General features: G+C 33.3%; 2 protein-coding genes across 8 annotated transcripts; both read right to left on the reverse strand.

Annotated features, from left to right (window-relative positions):
• Positions 1-3,556: 3,556 nt before the first annotated feature.
• Positions 3,557-16,767, reverse strand: LOC139987674 (uncharacterized). Of its 4 annotated transcripts, none has more exons than XM_072004180.1 (11): positions 16,426-16,759; positions 10,347-10,386; positions 10,086-10,260; positions 9,795-9,949; positions 9,433-9,519; positions 9,014-9,163; positions 8,462-8,647; positions 7,882-8,037; positions 7,004-7,067; positions 6,227-6,310; positions 3,557-6,015 (listed from the first exon to the last, which is right to left on the reverse strand). In XM_072004180.1, exons 2-11 carry the CDS (start codon positions 10,371-10,373, stop codon positions 5,066-5,068), a joined length of 2,034 nt encoding a protein of 677 aa, XP_071860281.1. In that variant the 5' UTR covers positions 10,374-10,386; positions 16,426-16,759; the 3' UTR covers positions 3,557-5,065. The 4 variants fall into 4 exon arrangements, with proteins under 4 accessions (XP_071860281.1, XP_071860282.1, XP_071860283.1 ...); XM_072004181.1 differs by lacking the exon at positions 16,426-16,759 and adding an exon at positions 15,332-15,755; XM_072004182.1 differs by lacking the exon at positions 16,426-16,759 and adding an exon at positions 11,460-12,272.
• Positions 16,768-18,028: 1,261 nt separating this feature from the next.
• Eb1 (microtubule-associated protein RP/EB family member 1) lies at positions 18,029-24,309 on the reverse strand. Of its 4 annotated transcripts, none has more exons than XM_072004222.1 (7): positions 23,822-24,301; positions 23,088-23,379; positions 21,361-21,592; positions 20,989-21,033; positions 20,352-20,440; positions 20,084-20,239; positions 18,029-19,986 (listed from the first exon to the last, which is right to left on the reverse strand). In XM_072004222.1, exons 2-7 carry the CDS (start codon positions 23,352-23,354, stop codon positions 19,918-19,920), a joined length of 858 nt encoding a protein of 285 aa, XP_071860323.1. In that variant the 5' UTR covers positions 23,355-23,379; positions 23,822-24,301; the 3' UTR covers positions 18,029-19,917. The 4 variants fall into 4 exon arrangements, with proteins under 4 accessions (XP_071860323.1, XP_071860324.1, XP_071860325.1 ...); XM_072004223.1 differs by lacking the exon at positions 23,822-24,301 and adding an exon at positions 23,654-23,767; XM_072004224.1 differs by lacking the exons at positions 20,989-21,033; positions 21,361-21,592 and adding an exon at positions 22,426-22,690 and having other exon boundaries at positions 23,822-24,309.
• Between the last annotated feature and the right edge of the window lie 171 nt (positions 24,310-24,480).

A 24,480-nucleotide genomic window follows, 5' to 3' on the forward strand; every position in this document is an offset into this window, starting at 1 on the left:
ACTTCGGCACGAGAAAATTCGATAAAAATTAACATCTATTTACAATGGGATTGTGACTTTAACCGTGGTCTACGTTCGATAACGATATTTTACGTTATATTTTCATACTTTCGTCAAACTTTTTTCTCTCGAATATTTCACATTATATTTTCATACTTTCGTCAAACTTGTTTCTCTCAAATATTTTAATAATAAAAGGGCACGATCTTTTTGCGGATCGTAAACAACGTTGCATCGTGCTTTCGTATTTTCCACAAACCGAAGAAACGTGGCTTTACGTAACCTTAGCTCAATTACCACGCAACTCGACACAGATCTGACTCTAAATCCATCTAATGCTACGATAATTCGGTCGCAAATTCGAATTCAATCTTTCCCAAAGAACTTTCCATCGTCGAAAATCGATGAATTGTTCGATAATGAAAATTCGACGGTCTTATCGAATTGGCCGTTATCCGTTCGTACGATCGTACGTTCGGGTATAACGATTCCAGGAAATGACGATTTTTCCGCGGATCTCGGCATAATGTTGGTAATTATGATGTCTCGTCTCGTCGGCAGATAGCAACACTTTAAATGTCAAGGGCACGACATAGTTCATATTTATTGCTGCAGATAACCAGCTAATTGTTGCTACTCGACTCGTACCTCGGTTCTACCTTACAATTTGTTAATGACAAGTGCCCCTCGAGGTGAAGTATCCAGGCTTAACCGACAAGTGCTACCGAACAGAGGCTGCCACGAGTGCACTGATAAAACAAAATGTTTCCTTCCGTGTTTTGACTTTATGTATACGTCAGTCTTGGTAGATATATTGTTCGCCGTAAATATTAGCACACCCATTCGTTGAAAAACTCTAATAAACTTTACTTTATTTAGTGTTCCACAAAGTATCGTAAGACACGTTATTAAATTATGTATTTAATAGTAGTTAAATATAGAATATTTTTGTTAACGCGGAGCTCAGGATCAAGGAATAGATTTGCTTTACAATTTCTTAAAACCTTAACCCCCACTCGTACTTTCCTTCTTTTCGCGTATCTCATTTCTTATCCTCCTCCTCTTCAACCACTCCCTTTCTTCCCTCACTTTTCTCAACGCGTTATCAATATATCGAAAGTTCTACCTGCCATTGGTGCACAACCTTCAACCTTCGTTTTTCGACGCGATCTTAAGTTTAAGCGAATCTACGAAAAATTATGCGACTCTTTGTGGTCTATTCGAGAACAGGTTTAAATTATTTCCAGACGAATCGGAAATATACAGCGACTGAAAAAAGTATTGGCACGCCATCGTTGTATTTGTTACAGCATTTACGGTTACAATTAGTAAATTAATTAGACCGAAATACATCAAATCTCGTATCGTTTGGTGGCAATCTTACGTCACTACGAGAATTTAATACGAAGAAAATGAATTATAGAATCTGATAAAATGCGCTGTAAATAAGGTGTATGTGACAAACACGATTGACATTCGTCATCGCTACAATTCGTGTTCCTTTATCACATTAAAACGATTAATTCGTACCGGTTATTTCGGGATTCTTAGTGACCCACAAACACGATTGCCAGAACGATCGCCTCATGAGCTTTCTTCCGTTCATTTTCTAGGACAGTGTAACGCACTTATCTGTCCATCGAGCACATGCACGACATATGGGCCGTAATCTCAACTTATCGTGATTGACGATAAGAGATATTTTTTTTTTCGCAAGAATGAACGCTCGATATCTGTGTTATTAATATTACGAGCAATATAATAATGCGCCAGTCATATAGCAATAACGCTACATTCTTGTAGAAAACGAGAAGAAAAAAAAAATGCTTTGGAACCGGTAGAATCAAACGTGTACTCGCGTTCGATACGTTGCGTATAATCTTTTAAGGTTTTTCCACAATTGTTTGCATTTTATAACGAGACAAATTTTTCTGGTATTTATTAATCTGATTCAAATCAATTTTGCAACGATAGCGTTTTATTTTATGAGAGCGAAAAGTTCGCGCGAAATATACGAAAGATCGATGTTCGAGAAACTTAAGTTAGATCGTAGTATACTGGGTGTCTCAAGATACGTGTCGTACAAAATGGTGGCTGAATTCCGATAAGAAACTTAAAGAATCATAACCTGGACATTTTTTTAGCAGAAAAGTAAAACTACGAATATTACAAACACGAAGAATTAAAATTATTTAGAGCGTTGAGGAATTAGTTTTTACTGCAAATAAAAACGATTCGCCTAGTTTCTAAAGTCGTATCTTTGGAATTTCACCTTATGTATCTTTCCTTACACCTCGATAGATTAAACTAACCTTAAGTAGCTGTACTATAAATCTATAAAAAAAACAATACGATTGTGATTTTAATCCCCAACTAGAATTTTATTTGTTTTTAAGAAAGAGTTTCTGTATTATGTTATTGTATCTTATAACTGATTGCAATTTTTCACTTTAATCTAGATTAAATCTAAGGCATTATAGCTGTAATCTAAATTAATGTTTCTTATAAATAGCCTGTTCTGTGCCACTGTAATCACGTAATGACAAGATTCGTAATGCAGCGACGAGCGAATAAAATAAAAAACGTTTTAAGTTATACCTATGCCGTTATGAAGGGTTAATTATCACCGTCTGTTTCACCTCTTGCGCATTTCAGTTTTTTCTCAACGTTTCAATCATCTGATATGTATCATTCTAACATCCTATAATATGAAACAGCGTGTAGATGTCTACGCAGTTTACAATCAATAAATATCCATTATCAAAAAATTGAATCTGAAACGCTATCGGTTATTTTCAACTGCGCGCTGCGTCGAGCCAACAACAAAAAAGCTCACTACCAGACAAAGAACAACTAAAGGTTATATAGTGAACGATTATGTCATCGTAGAATCCGTAATCCTTATATTCGATGGCGATTTCGTAAACACAGAAACGTAAAAATTAAATAATATATTCATATGAAATAAATCGTACGTTCGATGATAACGATACGGTCTCGCTTTGATAATCGCGTATTTACGTAGCGAGATAAAAATATAATTACGAATTGACGTATTAGTGAATTTTCGCGATCGAGATGATAGAAATCAGTCGACGATAATAGGACGATGAGTAAATTAGTCGAATAAGGGAATCGTTAAAAAATGTTCCCTCCATAGAAAGTAGAATCTTTTCGAAGTATTTTTTCTTTTTTCTTTCTTCTTTTTTTTTTTTTTTTTTTTTGAATATAGTTAAAAAATAATTTTGATGGATTCAAAAAAGATATTAGGCGTTTGTTGCCTTTTATATATCTTTTTAAAGAGGAAACATTATTTCTCAGGAATAGTAAAAAACAATGCTTTTTAACTTGTTAGGAATAATTTTTTCTTATCTTTTACGATTAAACTGTTTGTTTTACGATTAAAAAATTAAAAAAGAATGGAAATTATCGTTTATCGTATCGCAACGATTATTGTGAATATTTCATAGTCGAATGATATTGGCAAATACAAAGATACAAGTAAAACGTTAACGTAAAGTTTGTGCGTGTAGGAGGACGATGAAAATGCTTCGAATATATCTGGCTTTCTTTATTAAGAAATGACACTATGTTCAAAAATAGAAATTTCATTTTGCAAAAGTAATATAAAAACATTTTAGATAATTTCATATTCGTGTACACTTTTTAGATTAATTTAATATGATTATTTAGGGAAATTCATATCGGGGTTTTTAATCGCTCGTAAAGGATATCGTAAACGTGATCTAAAATGTTATTCAAGCTCTGAGAGATCAAAAGCTTTTCTAAGTAATCATATTCAGTCTTCTTCGATATATAGTGTCTTTATTTTAATTTTTGAAATTGAACGGCAACTAGAAAACAGAATGATCCTCTTGAAGCTTCAACGATGCGAATCTGATTTTTGAAACTTCAAACGCATCAATATATTCGACGCATTTTAATTATATTTTCTATTCTAATTGCTACATGTTAATTTAATTTTCACCAATACCACGGTATTCGATTTTTCTTAATTTACTTTTTGAAATAATTACCAGTACTCGTGGCCTTTTCCTTTCAAGAATAATCTTCGAAGTTTCAAGAACATTCTGCTATATAATTACTATCTCTTAATTTAGTTCTCTATTAATTACTATCGATTGTAAATTTTACAAGAGTAGCTCCAACTTCTCCTCCCGACGTTATTTTTACAGACTGACCGCGCATGAAAAACTGCAACCACGATAAATGGCTACACGAATTATCTCTGAAGCGGGAGGCTGAACACGATAACGTGTCCCATTTTGTACTTTGAGCAACACGAGAATACGTCGTGCAAGTTTAAACCATGCCGAATAGATCAGGCATTTTTTACCAAATATTGCACAATTGGCTAGAATCCCATCTGCTCTGTGAATCGTTCAACCATTATCTCCTATTATCTGCCAGAATTTTTTTTATCGTTGGTCGTGCTAGCGATACATTGCCGTCTCGAACGAAACTTTCGTAACGATCAGACCGCTCTTTCTCCGTATAGTTCTTTCCCGAATATCAGAATCCCGAATGTCAGAAAAACGTCCAAGACGAATTTATAAAGTCATTTAGCTCAAAATGGATCAAACGAAGTAAGAAACGTATATTTACACAGAATTATTAACTTTACAAACGAGAACCGTGGAAACTTAGAATACCAGCATCGATGGTGTCTCAAATGATTACGTAGCCTTAATTAGTAGCTTGAAATTATTAAATGTAGAAATCAGTGTCGTTGAAATTTAGGACATTAACGTTAGTGATGACCAAAATAAATATATCTCGATTTTTAAATTCAGACGACGGTCGCGCGCAATTCGATTTTGTCGATTTTATTGGTAACGAATGATCGCTAAAAACTAGGAACATGAAAACAAAAAAAAAAAAAAAATAGAATCGATTTTCGTAAAATTCCAATTGCGATGTATGGTTGTCCTAATACGATCGGGAGATTCTGTTTTCGTCTTTCCTTCTTTTTACGATTCCTATCTAGGGGAACGTTGGAGAGGACAACGTCTCTATTCAGGTTGAGTTTTTGAGTCAAGAAGGTTTAGTTAGTATCTCGATGATGTTCAAGTTTTTCAGGCTTGTAATCCTTCTTCTCTTGCACAATTGGCAGTTCTTTCGTGTCGAGAGTACGAGCTTCCGCTGACGTACAAGTTTCTGGTGCTGGCGTTAATTCGCAAGGTTTCTGAGCTGGAGACAATTCGCAAGATTCTGGCGCTAGCGGTAATTCGCACAATTCCGATGCTGGTGTTGATTCGCAAGATTCTGGAACTAGCGGTAATTCGCAAAATTTTGGGGTTGGCGATAATTTGCAAGATTCTGTCGCTCGCGGTAATTCGCAAGATCCTGGCGGTAATTCGCAAGATTTTTGCGTTGGCAGCGATTCGCAAGATTTTTGCGCTGGCAGTGATTCGCAAGATTTTTGCGCTGGTGGTAATTCGCGAGATTCTGGCACTGGTGGTAATTCGCGAAATTCTGGTGCTGGCGGTAATTCGCAAAATTTTTGGGCTGGCGGGAATTTGCGAAATTTTGCCGGTGGCGATAATTCGCGAAATTTTGCCGGTGGCGATAATTCGCGAAATTTTTGCGCCGGCGGTAATTCGCGAGATTCTTGCGCCGGCAGTAATTCGCGAGATTCCTGTGCCGGTGGTAATTCGCGAGATTCCTGCGCTGGCGGTAATTCGCGAGATTCCTGCGCTGGCGGTAATTCGCGAGATTCCTGCGCTGGCGGTAATTCGCGAGATTCCTGCGCTGGCGGTAATTCGCGAGATTCCTGCGCTGGCGGTAATTCGCGAGATTCCTGCGCTGGCTGTAATTCGCGAGATTCCTGCGCTGGCGGTAATTCGCGAGATTCCTGCGCTGGCGGTAATTCGCGAGATTCCTGCGCTGGCGGTAATTCGCGAGATTCTTGCGCTGGCGATAATTTGGAAGTTGTTGGCTCTGTTTCGTTTTCGGTGACCATTCCGTCGATCGCATCCGATAACGTGGTCGAGTCTGAAAGAATTATAGTTTCGATATTGTTTAACATTGTCGATGTAAAAGTGGTTGATAAATAGCAACAGTAATAATTAGTCTTTAAACTATGGATGTGTATGGAAATTTATATTTTTATGAATGAAATTGAAGGAATGAAATGTTAATGGAAATTTGTTTCACTTTTAAAATACTTAAATCACGAAGATATTGAACAAAATTAAATACGTACCTGTTGGCAATTGCTCCGACGTAGACGTTACTTCATGATCGATAAATTCTTTAGACCAAGAGATCGTCTTTTGGCATTCGGATTCTAAAAAAACAAAAATTCTGTGATAAATTTTTCATTGAAATTATTCGTCAAATAATTGTCGACATATTTCAATGAGACTGAAAATGACAAAGCAAATGGCACTTAACTTGATAAATGGGATTTCTTGGAATTTCTTCTTTAAATACGAACAGAGAAATACTCTTAGGAGAAGTTACTTAATATAAGCTGGAACTACTTGTGAATTGATATGCTACGAATACACATATCGAATATATGTTCTTTGCATATACTCTGTATATACGATATTTTAGGATTTTTTTTTTCCATCGAATTTCAAAGATCGATTCTTTTCTAAAATTTCAGAAATACGTAAAGATAAAATAATTCATAAAACGCACGAATAAAAATCTGACCAAAAAATCCGAAAACACTAATGCACGTTTCCTATAAAATTGTTAGTAGGATAAGGCTGTCGAAAAATGGTTCACGAGACATTTTACATTTAACATTGTTTCTATGAAACCATCTTTATTCTAATCAATGATCATTGGTTGAATTAGTCAGATTGGAAATTCCCTGCCTCGTAGCATCGGCTGGAAGAGTGGTTCACCGGAATAATCGGCTCGATGGATAGTGATTGTTTCGGTGAACTACTCGGACAGCCGATGGCCGTGTAAAAGACGGTGTCGCAGTCCTCGTCGAATTCCTTTGCCGACGAATACACGGACTCACCCGAACTGTCCACGCCGTATTTCTCGCCATCCGCGGTGCTCTCCGTTTTCTCCAAATCCGATGTCTGTAATTTTAAATGGAAATATATTACGTAAAGTGATAGATTACATAGAATACGACGCTGATTTATAAAGTAATATTCATAGAAAATAGAGGGGTCCTATTTTTCTTTTTCTTTTTCTCTCTCTCTCTCCATAGGAAATAAAAAATTAATATACCGTCGTTTAAACAAAATTAATATTTTACTGATAGAAAAAAAATCAATATTCTTTTGGTCGAAACACTACATAAATCTATCCGTCAACGATAAAAATCATAACGCGAGTTTACGAGGTTTTCCATTCACTTTTAATCGTTTCCCCTGTATATTTACCGAAAGAATCCCGCGAAAATATGAATCGCGTGCCACAGTTTCATCGTATTCGTCTCGTTTCTTTCTATTTTTATTAGAAATCGTTCGATTATTGATAAGTATAGAAAAGAAAATGTATCGTCTCCTTAAGGACTCGATATTCAGACCACTGGAATATTTTTTAAATAGATATTTTCATCGAATTATTCTTATATTTCTACCTAGATATTTTAGTAGAATTATTCAAATCTTCTTCAAATACGTATTTCAATCGAATTATTTGAAATTTTAATTAATTAGCTATATTTCACTCTACTACAACTTTTTTTTACTACAACTACCATTACTACTACAACTATAATTATTATCAGATTACTACATACAACAGACTATATCTTGACACGATACGATGAATTCCTAAGTATTCTACCGCGAACTTGCACTGTTTCTACTTCTACTGTTTCACATCCACATTAAACAAAAAAATACAGAACGACCACAAGACTACTACATATATTGATTTTACCAATGTCTCGAAAGATGTTAGCTCATTCACTTTTTGGAGGAATTCATTAGCTTCGTTCTGAATGTCCCTCAACTCCGTTAAAGACACATCTTTGTCCACTTCGCTGCTGCTCACCGAGCTAGATGCTGTGTTGATCTCCGCGATACCCGTGGCAATCTAAAAAACCAAACCACAAATCTTCCTACAAAATATTGTAAATTAAAATAATCGCAAACGTATATTAATCTTATTTGAATAGGTCTAAATCATCAAACTCGAAATAAATGTAAACACTGGACCGTATCGATCTTTAAAAATATCAGGTCACCTTTCTCATAAGCTTAAAAATAAAAAAAAAAAAAAAATAAAAATTCTCAAACATGTGCATTTGCATGAAAATTAGTAATCGCTTTACTAGTACAAAGATATAAACTTATTATATTACACTTGACTTGAGATATTCTTTTCTAGACTCGACCTCGTCAACGAACTTGACTACGTTGAACAAGGTATTAAGCTTAAAAGAATATATGTAACCACGAAAAGTTCATTCGTGACGGTCAGTGTGTATGATTTTTAATTACACAGATCGAATACTCACGTTAAAATCCGAATCGTCTGCGCTATCTTCCAATGCGTATCTATCAAGTTTCATATGCAGCAATTCGTTATCCGACTCGTCGGTATTTTCTTCGTCCGAACTGAGCTGGGAAAATTTGCGCTTCGCTTCATGCTGTATCGGACTGTCGACAGATTCTGTGGTTGATTTTTCGTCCGGCGTTGCCACCTACCATCGTTTCGTACATTTATAAATGATAATTACGAATGACATAGGGAATGTATCACTTAAAAATAATTAATATTTCATATTAAGTATACAATTATATCCAAAGGTATCCAATCGTATAATTGTACGAGATATAACTGAAAATAAAAGAAAATAAAATCATAAAATAATTATAGACATCGATGACAATGCTGACGAAATAATTACGAACACGAATTAGAATAATAATTAGATGACATTTTAAACAAATGCTACGTGGACCGTAAAATCTTCATGATATTATCTCAAATTATTTTGTTACACTTATTTGAAATAAAATCTGCTCAAGTCCACGAACAAGTTATTCAAAGAATAAATCTCACTTACCGGTTCAAGATCCGTATGACTTATGCGAATTTTCGTTGGCGGTGGCGAAGGCGATGATTTAGACGTATCCAAGCAAGACAAAGTCGACAAAGTCAATCTAATAGATCTGATTAGGGCCTTCTTGGCCTCGATCATCGTCAATCTCTTGTCCTACATCCATCACCGAGACTATTATCGTACTAATTTTAATTATATGTCTAAAAACTAACCGAGTTTGAAGAAGGATGTCTACTCTTACAGTAACTAAAGTCGATTATTATCGATAAATCATTCCATAACACAAACGAACTTCCTACAAGCTTTTAGAATACACGCATAAACGTTTCTATTTATACTACAAACATAGAAAAATCGATATTCAAACAGATAAATACCTATACAAGAAAACGTGCAACGAGGTTGACAGTACGTCGATTTACCTTGTTAGCGGGACTACGCCGCACTGATTTCCCTATCTTCGAGTTCAGCGCTCTTAATCGTCTGCGGCTCCTTTGCATAAATTTTACCTGTAAACAAACATTTCGTATTAAAAAACGTTTTAGCTTTGCGCGATCCTTCATGCAGATTCGGATCTTTTTATCGTAATTGAAAAATTGAAACCTCGACAAATTCCTGTCGCCCGTTAAATATTATAATTGATACTCTACGTTCGATGTTTTATATATTTTCGCGCGTTACGTGCATCCTGTGCATTTATGAATGTTTAAACGGCAAACGATAATGTCGCTAAAGCAATTATAAATTTGACTAAGGATTCTTTGAGAATTATACCGTTACGTACCATTGTACTCGGTTGGATTCGCGGATAGCCGAAAATATAAGCACCAATGTTAATTGTACATCTGATGATTCGCAGGATCACTAATCCTGGCAGGAATAGAAACCACGGTAGAGGTCTGATAAGTTTTATCTTCCCGAATATTTTACCGCTGTCCTCTGTTTTAAAATACGAAACAATATAAATTAGCGCATGCAAGTTATAGTAACGCATAAAGAAACAGATTTTTAATATCTTTGGTTATAATAGTAAGGTAAATGGATTAGAGCAGTTCGTAAAATAATTCAAACGTACCAGCTTCAATTTCCTCAGGTGGTAAGCTCCATTGTGCAGACTTTTCGATGACCCAGAGAAACGAGTCAACGATTTTGAACAATGTCTGGCCTAAGACAGTCTGTGACGTGGTGATAAGCACCGATCCTATCCATCCTTTGATACCTTTAATACGTTCTGGCGTCTTGGGTATTTCCTGAAGAAGATTTCGAAAGAAGTTAGTTTCTTTATTATCCTGTTTAATTCGCTTAATCGCTTTTTACATCAACTTTCAATACTCACAGAGGTCGTAGTTACTTCATTCTCCATGATTAAATTTGATCTAAAAATGATGGCAAATTCTAGATAATCGATTATTAAACAAACTATAGTACAAACTATATTTATAATGTATGTTCGAATAATATAATACGTATACAATAATAGAATAGAAGTTAGTTAAATATTTGTTAATTAATTCGAATTTTCCTATTAAGAAATAATTTTAGATTATTAACGGAACACGCGTTACATGGTAGCATAAATTTAAATTAGATATCTTTTATGTAAATCTTCGCGAGTAATCTGAAATGTTGAAGTCTTAAATAAAATAATTTTAATATAAATTATTACGAATACAAAGATAGAGAGTTTAATTTATTTTATATTTAAAAATGATTATTTGAATTGTTTTATTACGATGGAAATGACGTTATTCGTAAATTTATGTAACAGAATAGAAGTTCATACGTCAATTCGAGTATTACTATACATCGATAATTATAACATTTATCGTTAAAGATAACATTTTTATGCATTAACTTTTAATTCTCAGGAGAAGAAAAATCGAGGCGCTGCGCCAATCCTATCCCGCTGTTTCCTCATTACTTATTAATCTTAACACTTAGCCAACGATTAAATATACTATTAAGTGATGTTAGCGATAAATAAGAGTTATCCAGATATAAATTTTCCAATCTTTCACCAAAGTTATCCAGATATAAATTTTCCAATCTTTCACCAACTTATTTTATTGGTTTTAGATAATTTCATTCGGTTGACTAATTCATTAGATATAATAATAATTCATGATTTCAATTAATAAGACGAACCTAGATAACGAATCTACGAAGTTTTACGTAAGATCGAAGATGCAGCTATCTTGTAGCAATCGTTATTCCCGACGTATTGAAGAAAATAAAAAAAGTACATATTTAATCTGAAAATTGAGCAGCTTAAAAGACACAGTTTTGTTAACATTTAAATTAGAATCGCTTCCTTGCAACAAATGAAAATGAAAAATAAATGTCAATATCGAAGCACGATTAATGTGAAAACATTAACTTTACGATTAACGAAATAATAAATAAAAATTGGTACGAGATATCTTCCGTTTTGTATTATGAAAGACATTACATTTACTTAAGTATTCTCGCCTCGCATCTTATTCAAACAACTTCACCCAACTACAAACGTTTAACAAGCCATGTTTTAATTAAACGTTTGCTTCCATTGACGACATACTTATATTAACGAAAGAACGGCGAACGATTTGCGAAAACATTACTTAATCAAACAAATCCACGATATTTTTTTTTCTTTTTTTTTTTTTTCTCGCCTGATATTTGATATTTGACTCATTCTAAAAGATCATCCAATAATGAATGATCATTTTTGGCGGTGAATAATCAGAAAGTTCGTATAGTGGGGAACACGTGATAGCAATATTATTCGTAATTCAAGTTCTTTTTATAAAACCGGTATAAATAGTATGCACGTAATTTGTTCAGATTATCCTACGTAAATTGGCATAAAATCGTAAAACAAGCGCAATAATCATACAACGTCGTGTCGATCGCTCCGTTGGCAGGAAATTAGCGAAATAAACGGCGAATATTTCGAAGGATAACGCAAAATCTCGAGGTTATCGTATAAAACGTTCATTCACAGAGCAAAATGTTCCAGAAATGTTGCCACCCACTAGTTTTTTATATTCTATCTGGCACGAAACGATTGAAAATTTTATATCGAAGTCGGTATCTTATATTTTTATTATTCGTTATAGTAGATTCGTGACGTTCGAAAGACATATTTTTCTAAGCTATCTTTTCTTTCAGAAATCAGAGAAATAACGTCTAACAAGAGATATACGTTGTTCGTATATCATATTTACAAATTTGACATCTTATACTTGTACAATTTATCGCATCTTTATTTTATTCGTTTACTATAGTTTACACACAGCAATAAACTCTTGGAAGCGATAGAATTCATTACCTCGATAATAATTTAACTAATAACCCAAGAGCTACCGACGAAGAATATTAAAATCTCGATCTTTTAAACCAGCAACACACGTATCGTATATAAATATTTATAATGCCAACATTTAAATTAAGGCAACATAAATTAAGCACATTCTATCGACACTTACAGTCGTAAACAAAACAACTTGGAAATATAAAAGAAGCGTAATATTGCTGTGAAATTATCGTCGAATAATCGACACTTAACGAACCGAGTGGCACTAAAAACATTAGCATAATGTTAACGTGCAGTTGTTCGGGCGATAGACGTTGACTGCGTTGTGCTAGCATTGCGGAGCAATAATAGAGCCATTACTCTCGCCGAGTAAAGCTTCCGTGATAGAAACACGTTCGCCTATGACACGAATCTAATAACATTTTCCACTTTGTTCCTAACGACAAGGGTTTGTACAGTTCGTTGGTGGGTTCACGTGAATAAAACTCTCTTCCATTAAACCGTAATGAAACGGTAATAAATAAACAATAAGAAATGCAACGGTGATAATTCGCTATCAGCGAGGCATGACCCCGTCCTATCGCTTAGCGAGCGCAGAAACACCCATGATTGTCGAATGTCCCTGATGAAAAACGCGACGATCGTCGGTATCAAATAAAAAGAGAATCATTTGCTAATTTTTGTTTTTTTTTTTCAATTATAGAACAGGTATTTATGTGACTATTATTTATAGAATGAATTTGTCTTCGATCTCTTTCATATAATTTTTATAGTGGAATTTAGTTTTGCAACGAGTGTAAATCTTAGGGGATTAAATTGAAAGCTAGATGTTAATAATTGTTAAAATAAATTGGTAAAACGCAAAACAGATATCGATAAAACGCTACAGTACAGTGACACGTAGATAAGATAAGCTTGAAAGCAACTTGGAGACTAGATTTAACGGGATGCAGGTACAAAATCTCATAATGTTATAGGTGTTACAAAGCACGTAACGTTAACTGGTTAAGGACTAATCGATGGCTGGAAATAAAGGTAATTTACGGATCGTCTTGCCAAGGTACGAAAAACAAAGTATTAGGATAATAAATCGAAACACATCAAAGAAATGTTCGTGTTTCCAAAATGATACCGTAATTCCATCGTAAACACTTGGATTTTTCAAACTTTCTTCTTATTAAGCTTATTCAGCTTGTATAATTTTACGATGTTCAAATATAGAATTCAATAGTGTAAATTGATTTAACAAAATTGCCAAAAGTAAGTAATAAATCAAAGTAAGTTTGAATTTTATTAATTGAGTCCTTTGCACATTGTCTTTCGTAATCACAATATTTTAAAAACGAAATTCAACAAGGTACGTAAATTGATTGGAAAAATTGCAAGTAAAACGTTGCGTTACTCTTAGTTCTTAACAAGTCAACGTAATATGATCGTCGTTCGAATTCAAAGCTTCCAAGGAAATTCACATCCGCCTTTTAACCACCATTCAAGGTGATTCGCTTTCTGTTCGAATTTCATGAAATCGATACATTATCACGGACGGTCGCGCGAAATTTTTCTTGTCGAGGGCGTAACAGCAGCAAATAAACAATAAAGGAAAGTAACGATAATTTTGCTATCGAGAAGGCATGACCCGTCGTTATCCATCACTGAACGCCGAAGCTCCCATAACGAAACGCGCAAACGTGAAATAAAAATGAACAGAAACGTCGTGAAAAATATAGTATACGATACACGTTACGAGTATACGTTGGCAAATGTACGTAATTACTTTTTATATTACTGATAAAAAAAAATAGCAGAAAAAAGCGAGCTGCTTCGGAGAAAAAATACGATATCGAGCTTGGATTTATTGTTATTGGATAATTTTTATTATTCAATAGATAATATATAAAATATTATACATTATATATCAAATAACATAAACAATATATAATAATAGTAATAATATTTCTCCAGAATTTTAAGTATCTTATAATAATTTGTAATTATTTTTAAAATATTGTATTTATGTATATGTATATTGATTTTGTAGACACAGTTACGAGCCAACTCCCTTTTCAGAACAAAAAGGCTAGAAAATAAAGTTATCTATCGATATAATATTAATAAAAATAAATATTATGAAATAATATCTTCCTTCCAAATAAAAATCTTTATTAATAGAGTCTTTCTGCCAAACGATAATCTTTGTTAATAATAAAACAATGTTAAAGCACCAAAATTATTCATAATTGCAATACTGAAATTAAAAACGAAATAATAATCTTTGTCAATAAATAATATCTTTTCTTCTGCGAAAAGAAACTTTTACCAAGAAACACAGACTCTCTGACAAATTATAGTTTTTAGTAATTATAATATTAGAAATAATTTAGTAAATAATGATACGAATTGTATAATAATTATAACCTGTGTTTATTAACAACAAATTTTTACTCACAAGAAGCATGTTATTTCTCGGTAAAAATTATTTCATTTTGAATTTTAGTATTATAGGTACCACAGATTATCGTAACGTTAACATTATCTTAAATGAACCTAAATATTTTCATCTATTCCCGATACAATACGTTTCTATTTTGTATTGCTTCGTCGTTTATTTTATAAGAATTTAATAAGATAAAATAAAATGCAACGTTTGTCAATCAGTTGCTAATTATAATAGTGTAATTAGAAGCAGTCGAGATCATGTAAACATATACATAAATATAAACATAATTCGATTCCAGATAAATTTTATTCTTCTGACAGTCTTTATGTTTGAAAATTTATCACCATTATTTCTGTAAGCAACCAATAAATAATATTCAAACAATTGTTCCATTTATATGCATTTAAACACATTCCAAGACCTACAACGATACCTGTATTTATCCTACTTGCATATTTAAAATCAAGTTTAACATTATCGTTAGCTCCTCAATTAAATTTCGACTATTTTTAAATATACCTTAAAGATTGATTAAATAAATGCATTAAAATCAGACATATTATACGCAAAGAATGTTAACGAGACTCACCTAGACACGTCGATACACGTTGCTCACGACCAACTACTACAAAAGAACCTTTGAAGAGGCTCGTTTTTCTGTTGTTTAGGTCGTCGAGGGCAGAATAAATCGAACGGTTACCAAATCTATCCAAACTCTTTGAATTTGAATCGTCCACGAAGTATTCCGTAGTCGAGTATCTACCGCTCCATTTTCAAAATGAGATTCAAATTCGTAAAATCTGATTATAATTCAAGGCTGAATATTCTCATACAATATATGCTTCGTTGTTAACGACGATAAACATAGAGGGAGCCCTTTTTGCCTCGAATGAAAGATTTGTTGGTAAGGTTGACATATAAGAGGAAACAACAATATAGCGATGTAAATTGAAAAAAGAAAAAAGATAGTATCGTGATATATTTATAAATAATAAAAATGTTAATAATTAAATCTACAGCGAGTAACGTTGAAACGATATCGAAATCCCCCAAATTCGTTCACCGTACATTTCTAGCAAATTCTGGCAAATTCTACTAAAAAGAATTATTCCGAAAGCAGCTGGCAGTCCTACTCATAAAACAACGGTTCAAATTAGTTCGTTTCAATGCGTGAAAACAAAATACATGATATATCAAAGAACAAGCCCAACTAAACAAACTCGATAGCTAATCAAACCGATGAAACGAATAAACTGTTCTCAACCAATCGGATGACCAAACCAAAAACGTAAGAAAGAAAAGCTAAGGAGAACGGAGATACGATCAAAAATTACTTCCAAACGGAGCACGAAAGAATACCTCCTCCTTCCAACAAATTAATCAGTCACGTCCAACTCTATATCCTATTCGATCTAAGTCGATCCGATCGAACATCAAACACCATCAAACGTTCGTGACAACCTCTTAAACGCGGGTCGAATCGGCCGATCGACTCGCGACTGGCGCGAAAACCGTGAACCGCATAAAAATCGAGTTACGTGACCTTGTTTCTCTTCCTGTCGCGAGCAACCGTGAGAAAAATTGACCAATCGTGAGAGAAACAAACAAAACTTAAAGAACCAAGACGAAGAAGCATCGTCTTCGTCGTTTTTGTTTCGTCGCTCTCGTTCGTTCGATTCTCACCTAAGTATAGTTAGAGATGGCGTTGATCGAACGCCGGATACCGGCTGGGTTCCTCTCGAGGAACTTCCTTCGCCTTTCCGCGCCACCAGGCGATTCCCTATGGTCAGTCTTCGTAGTCAGCACGACGTAAAACGCGACACGCGCGATCGAAGTCTATGCAAACGATTCACTGGAACAACTGGTGATGGAGGATCGTCGCTCGGCGAATCTTTGGCCGCTACCGTATCTCTGTAGTTTCTTCGTGATCACGCACGTTCAACAACGCCAGAGAATCGCTTCTTCTCGATCATTGCTCCGTGGACTTGAGCGACAGAAACGAGGCAACTTCGTTTCGTTCTCCATACCATGATGCAATATGGATGAATGGAAATAAAATTGTCACGTTTCATGCTTATCTAACTAGAAAATATCGAGAGATTTGGAATGCGAAGATGTCGAAGATCACGCGTGAATTATTGTTTGATGGATTTTGTCGAGGGGAGTTTGTGATTCGATGGTGTTGTGCAGTGAGTCACAAAAGTATTTATCACAGTAGTTTTATAATTATCGAATTCACCGTGTTTCGTTTAATCTCTCTTGAAATATTAGAAGCAATTGCTATTTTTCAATAAGTGATACGTTAATGAAAACCTTAATTAATTATTAGTAGATATGTATTCTCATTGATAGGCATTAGTGTATATATTGTTGAAGAATATTAATCATATGAATTCAATAATTGCCAGGATACGAATACTTCTGTGACTCGCTGAATAACATGTACCTACTTCCTTTTAAATGATATTTTTCTGTGTAGCGTATGACAAAGGAGTGAAATAAAATATGAATTAGAGAAATATGATTAACAATTTGTTGCGGATTACACAGCTTCTTCGTATCATTCTGAATAATTCAGAGAAAAAGATATTTTTCATTTTATTTATTAGCACAATCGAAACAATCGTTGCAACTGCAATTTGCTAGCAAAATTGCAATTCTCATTTATTATATGGCATTTTAAAATTTGTACATATAGATTACACATCAATTTATTTTTTCACGATGGACGAATTAAAAAAAAAAAAAAATCATCATTTCGAACATAGAGATAAAAAGTTATGTCAAAAAACTTATCGAATATATTCGTAATTCGTAATTCTTTTACGCGTAGTTCGTTATCTACCTTATAAAATACTCTCATTTCTCCTGATACACTAAAATTTTAATGGTATAGATATTATATTGTTAAAATCAGACTTACAAGGGCAGAAGAAAAATTGAAATACTAACAAATGAAGCAGCATGATTAACTGCAATAAATTAAAAACACTTAGATCTATGATGTATGTATATATATATATATATATATATACTACAGCAACAATACAATGTAGAATTTGAAACATCACAAATTGACCCAAATAAATTCTCAATATATGTGATGTCAAATATTTAAAAAAAACAAAAAGCAATATATGACACACATTATATTATAAATGATAAACAATCGAAAAGTCGTATCAAGATATATTTTTTAAATATTTTCTACTCTAATATGAAATATTAATATTTGAAAATTTCAATCCTCATAATCAAAGATTTAAAAAAAGGAAACCATGCAATGTTGAATCCTATTAAACGTTTATTACCTCACCATTAAAATTTCAAATTTTGAAGCACATTCTCGCAATGTTTCGCTATATACGCACACATAGAGCAATAAACGTAGCGCAAGTTAAAATGCGTCGTATATCTTTCGTCTTTTTTTATAGTCGTTACACTTAATTAACACGAGCGTTATTATCCTAATAGAAACGATAGTAACAATGATCGACGCGTATCTTAAGATTTATATTCGATTAATTCCTAAGAGAAAACTAAAATATGTCGGATACATAATTTGTCGTTTCTGTATGATGAATTTTCAACCTGATGACTTCAAAAGACATACGTATTACCCAGCCATACATCATGGCACGTAGCAAATTATTCGCATAGTTTTCGCTTACGTGTTTGATTTTCCCTTTCACTCGTTTCCTCTCACTCAATCCCTTTCTGACCGTATAATTTTACAAATTTTCTTCATTAGCTTTTCTTTTTAATTCCAGTTTCGTTTTTTTTTTCTTTTTTTTTTTTTTTTTTACTTGTGTTTCATCTTTTTATTTTTGTCTCAGAAGCTAAGCGTTTCCTCGTGCTTGCAACGTAATTCGTTTATCAATTATGTCGTACTGCTCGGAGATACACTTTGCGTTTGCTCTCTAATAATTCGAGTATTTCCTCTGTAATCTCAAGTTTATCGCTGGTTTTTAAGGCCATTCTCGTTCTGAAAGACGGATCGTGGAGATACGAAGACGATTGTCGTCTTACTCGCGTGAAATAAATATTTCTGCAGAACCAGACATTCAATCCAATTTCCAAATCGAACGATCGTTCGCATCTCCAAAATTCAATTAGTTGGAAACAGAAGTGAATATCATCGTCGTTTTTAGTCGTAATTATGCTATTTCTCAAGAAACATGTGTTATTCGTGTTTCGTTCGGTTTTCTTTCTTTTTTTTTTTTTTTTTTTGGATTTTAGATCGCAATCGTGTCTATGAGTTTATAAATTATACAATGATGGCATAAACTATGATCTTTCATTGATTAAAAAAAAAAAAAAAAAAAAAAACATAAGAAAGAAAGAAAAGAAAAAACGAAAGGTGTGTATAAAATTTGGGGAATTCAATTTAATGCGTTTCAAGAATCAGTTTCGACATATTATATCATATATCGTATTTCACATCTATGATCGGTGAAAAATTAATGGTTTCAATTGTTAACAAATAATCGATTGTATCGTACGCATTGTGTCGCAATTGCACAAGGTAAACAGGTTTGAAACAGTTACACTATAGATTATGCGCTCATAAAATACGGTTTTCAAAGAACTACAACAATGTACGAAAAGGACAAACCGACGAGATTTCACCTATTTATCGATAAAAACAGTAGTGCATTTACAAACAAAAACACTCACACGTTATTGAACATAGTTAACATAAAATTACTGTATAACAAACTGGATTCAGATAGTCGTCGAGTATCTGCATCCAAAAATATTTTTCCCTTATTTCCTTTTTTTTTTTTCTCTCTTCATATTTTGAGACTTATCGATGTTCAAAGCTCTACCGTTATTTTTATTACGATAAAGAACTATGACAATATATGAACTGCTAATTCTGTTTTTTCTTTTCTTTGACCCTTAATAATTACTTGTCGTAGAGTACAAGTTATTCAAGTGCATTTATTTAATGTACTTTCCTACCCTAATTATACGTGCAAATCTTTCAATGAACTCTCGGTGAAAACGTTTGTAACGAAAATGAAAAGGCGGAAATGCTTAAATAGCTATACAAAGTAGCTTATCAATTATGCGAAGGGTACTGATACTGGCTCACAAATAGATAATAAACTGAAACGCACTTGGACAATTTGCTGTCGTACTTTTTATAATGATTGTACAAAAAAAGTGAAGTTAATATTCTTCCTCGTCGTCTGGCGCAAGACCGTCTCCTTCCAATTCTTCTGGTGGTGCAAACCCTTCCTGCATAATCAAAGAAATAGCAACAACGTAATATAATTGTAATTTTACAACATGATATCAGTTATATGTATATGTGTCATTGAAGTATGAAATATACCTCTGTTGCGTAAAGGACTTCTAAGATTTTCTGTACTATTGGGGGAGGATCTCCGTTATCACAATCTTGGCACATAACTTCGATATCACGTAATTTCCCAAAGTAGAAATCTCTTTCTTTCTCCAGCCCATCCAACGACATTTTTAATTCCATCAACTACGAGAAATTATTATAAATAATGATATACAATATATTATATATAATAGAAGTATATTAAATATTATATAATACGTTGAATTATAAGTAATATTTATGGTTTGCCGCATACCTGGGCACTAAGTTCTTCAACTTTTCCAGATTCGACACGATTTCCCACGCCTGTTTTCGCTTGCGGACGATGAGCCGGAGCTTTGTTAACTAGATGCAAAAATTGATACATTATTTCTTAAGTCACTTGTCGTTTTTATTCGTAATAATCTCTACAGATGCAACGTGACATTCATCGTATTTACAAAGATATTATGAGTCACAAGAGAATTATATACACTTAATAACAAATCTACTTTAATATTAAAATAATACTGTGTAGATGTCCTTACAACAAGCAGTGTAACTATACTAAATATAAACGATAGAAGCATAATCTATACGGTGAACTGTACAATAGAACAAGATAAAGAGCATGCATTAAGATGATTATTCACAGTATTTATGATTAGCAAATAAATAAAGCAATATCTACACGATCTCTTAAACAGTTAAATGAAGGATGGACAACCAAAATTATAAATCTTCCCTTTTTGTTTTTTATTAAATTTAAACTACTTCTTAAACTACTCCCAAGAAACATCAGAATTCTAAAACAATTTTGTTGGGTAAGATACCCTTTTTTAAACCCTCCAAAACCTAAAGAAACAAAAGAAACGAGCATAAAAATATTGAAGACAAAAAAAAAAAATAATTACTAGACTTGACGTTAGCTGTAGGTACAGGAGGCGAAGGATCCTCACCTGAAGCGAAATATTTTTCTCATGTTATTAGGACACACAAGCCCATTGTCTTTTCATGTTCGCAATTTGAATTATGAAAATATTCGTATACAAAACAATAAGTAAATATTTGACTATATATCGTATCTTTTGGCAATTATATATATATTTTTTATTGTTATTTTCAATTAAGCAAAACCAGGCCATGTTGATTGTAAATTAGAAGGGAATCAATATGTTAATTTTCTCATTATTCTTAAAAATAAATTATTTCTGGCAAATGTTCGCGAGATTTTTAACAACGCAACTTCAAATGATATAAAAGAAAAAAGTTATGAAATAATGTACCAATACGAGCAGCCGGTTTAGTCGAATTTACATCACGTGGTGTGGTGCGTTTTGCATTAGTGCCATGCGGTGCATTATTTCCACCACTACCCATGGCTTCTCCTCCTCTCATAGCAAGTGCATCGTATGGCTCTGTTCTGGAGTAGTTTGCATCGAAAAATTTCTTGAACCATTGTAAAAACTCAAAGTTGTCTTGGAACCTGCCTTTCACCAGTTTATCAATTGGAACAATCTGCAAATGATTGCAAAAAGCATGTGGAACAAAATAATAAATTAACAAAAAAATTAACATAAGAAAAATGTTTTGACGATATTAATAATTTCTATATATGAAAACCTAAAACACGAAATAAAAAAGTTAAAATAAGAGAATATAATAAAATAAATAAAGGAAATACAAGGATTATTAGGACTTTATTTTTAAACTGTAAATTTATTAACAGAAAGGCCTGATATTAAGTTATATATAAAATTAAAAATTATACGTTATATTTAACAGACTTTAATCAAATTATAAATTGTGTATCACTTGTTATACATCAACACAGATTGTGTTCCCTAGATACAGTATGAAGATTAAAGAAAGTCCAGTCTATTCTATTCTCCTAAGACAATCTGTTACCCCCCGCTTGAGTGTATTTATAGACTGTTAAAAATAACAGTCGTGATACCATTCTACTACTGTAGTAAATAACTGTCTTAGAAATGTTATTCATATGTTGATGATCGTGAATAACAAGCTACTCATAATTAAAGCATGTGCAATATTTTACTATTGTAAAACTAAATATAATGGAGAAATAGATATCTGCTTACATATAAAATGGATAAATAATAAAAAGATATTGTGCTACAAAATAATTTCAATCCATGTAACTGTACACTTGCATGTGATTAAAACTGCAAAAGCAAATGGTGCCTTCAACTATACTTTATAAATGCAATTACATATAATCGTAATAAAATTTGATGTAGCATTTAATTAGACAATTTTTTAAATAATATAGGTAAAAATATATGACATGCAAAAAGCAATATTATTAAATTGACACCATATTGCTGTACCCTGTTGACGAGGGGCAATGTTACGTTGCTGTGTATGCTTTTGTTGCATTTGCATCTGCTTTGACTGAGGTGGTAAAGGTACCAGTTGAGGATTTGACAAATTATGGGTTCCATCAACACCAGAACCCAATGGTGTACAACCACGAGCTTCATAAGCATCGTAATCACGGCCATCATAATTTGCATCAAAGAACTTCTTGAACCATTGTAGAAATTCAAAATTATCTTGAAAGCGGCCTTTTACCAATTTGTCCACTGGTATTACCTGAACCATTTTCATAACAATTGAATTATAGTTTTATGTTTATTGACACTTTATACAACACTTTTCAATGAAGCAACATAATTCCATGTATTGTCAGAATATCTTGTTTCATTACTTCAGCTTACCTTGACACTAGTGTCTTATTTCATTATCTACGTTAAACTATTATATTTTCTAAGTTTCCTAACAAGTAAAATCTTATAATTATAAATAATGCTTTTAGTTTTGATAGTATTATTGTCAATCCCACATTTCCTGGTCAAAATTAATGTCACACAGAATACTAAATGTTAAAACATTTCAACTTTTAAATCTTAAAAGAATTCTCAAAAACATTAAAAATCTTTTACCTAGGATTCTCATTGCATAAAACTTTATATAAGTTTGTATTACTTACCTTATCTACATTCATCTTTTTGAAACCACCTTGCAAAATTTTGAAATTCTGTATGTATTCATGCTCAAGGTTAGTCTTGAACTTGACCCTCTTCAATGGAACGCTTCCAGGGAAAAGCATATCCATGAATTGACAATAAACAGCTCCAGTACATAACTCTTCGATCTTGGTAAACGATGACTGCAGACAGTCATTTACCCATGCTAACATATCATGTCGACTTAGGTTTTCAGTTGTCACATTTGTTGCATAAACATTAACAGCCATATTGATAATCTTCTTTTAACGGTAACTAAAACATAACGATTCAAAAGATAAGGGAAAAACATGAAACAGATTGTAAGTTAGCAAAACTGTACATTATCATTATACTGATACAATGCAAAACATATATAATACATAAAGAAAGAATCAAGTTCTAAAGCCCAGTGGCAAACACAGTGATCTAATATAACAAATTCATTAGACGATCGAAAAACGATCACTGATATTATTTATACGATTGATCTCGAAGCAGACTTAAAAGGAATAACATTCCATTCACTTTTTTGGCTCGAAACACTGACCGTCGACATATTCGGGGCTCTTTCTTCGACATGCCACGACTTTGTGCTACGCATATTTTTGCAAGATGTAACAGTAGCAACCGATTCAAATCATAGAAATGTAATTAAATTTTGATATCTTTATCCTTTTTTCGACCATTAAGATGCTGGAATGTTACAATAACTTACCAAGTATCGCGGAAACACCGTAACACCAATCGGGAGTGGTTCTCCGCACGTAGATGACAAATGTATACTAGATCGTTCAAACGCGCACACGACTGAAACTTCTAACGGTTCCTTCGGCAACGATTGGATGATGCACGTGTACTGCACTGAATTTCATCCGAAAAATAAGCACGATTATCACGGTGATCCTTCTTTTGCGCTTTTTACTGTACGTATTTATTTTTACCGCGTATCCGATTCAGCTATTCCGTCGAATCGACCGCGTAGCAACAAAAATTTCATGCGTGTGTCAATGGAAATTAACAAACGAATATAACCACGATCCAGAGATTTCAGTCGCCGGCAGGCGAGTTCGTTGCTCCGAGATACGTTCAAAATCGAAGAATTCACGATATCCGTTAACAGAGAGTAGATAAAACGTTTAATCCTGACTCACAAGGTGTGTGCCATATCGCGATGCCAATCTTTGCAACTCGCCAATCATAGCGGTCTTCTTGGACAAAAGCGTTGAGCGGGCAATTATCATGAATTTTACTATCGTTCAATCATACAAAATTGATATTTTTATCTTCAATATTCTTTGAGAATATTTGAAACAACGTAAACGAAATACGCTGGTTATAAAAAATATTTGTAGTCACATTTTTCTTTTTTTATTT

Source organism: Bombus fervidus, chromosome 5, assembly GCF_041682495.2.
Source record: "Bombus fervidus isolate BK054 chromosome 5, iyBomFerv1, whole genome shotgun sequence".
NCBI lineage: Eukaryota > Metazoa > Arthropoda > Insecta > Hymenoptera > Apidae > Bombus > Bombus fervidus.

Bases quoted from the DNA above. Each gene is read 5' to 3' on its own strand.
- LOC139987674 (XM_072004180.1), bottom strand. From the start codon at position 10,373: ATGGAGAATGAAGTAACTACGACCTCT. The intron at 9,520-9,794 runs GTACGTAACGGT...GTTTGTTTACAG, and splicing joins GAATCCAACCGAGTACAATG to GTAAAATTTATGCAAAGGAG. The intron at 7,068-7,881 runs GTAAAATCAATA...TTAAAATTACAG, and splicing joins TAACATCTTTCGAGACATTG to ACATCGGATTTGGAGAAAAC.
- Eb1 (XM_072004222.1), bottom strand. From the start codon at position 23,354: ATGGCTGTTAATGTTTATGCAACAAATGTGACAACTGAAAACCTAAGT. The intron at 21,593-23,087 runs GTAAGTAATACA...AATCATTTGCAG, and splicing joins AAAAGATGAATGTAGATAAG to ATTGTTCCAATTGATAAACT. The intron at 19,987-20,083 runs GTATATTTCATA...TTGATTATGCAG, and splicing joins AAGTCCTTTACGCAACAGAG to GAAGGGTTTGCACCACCAGA.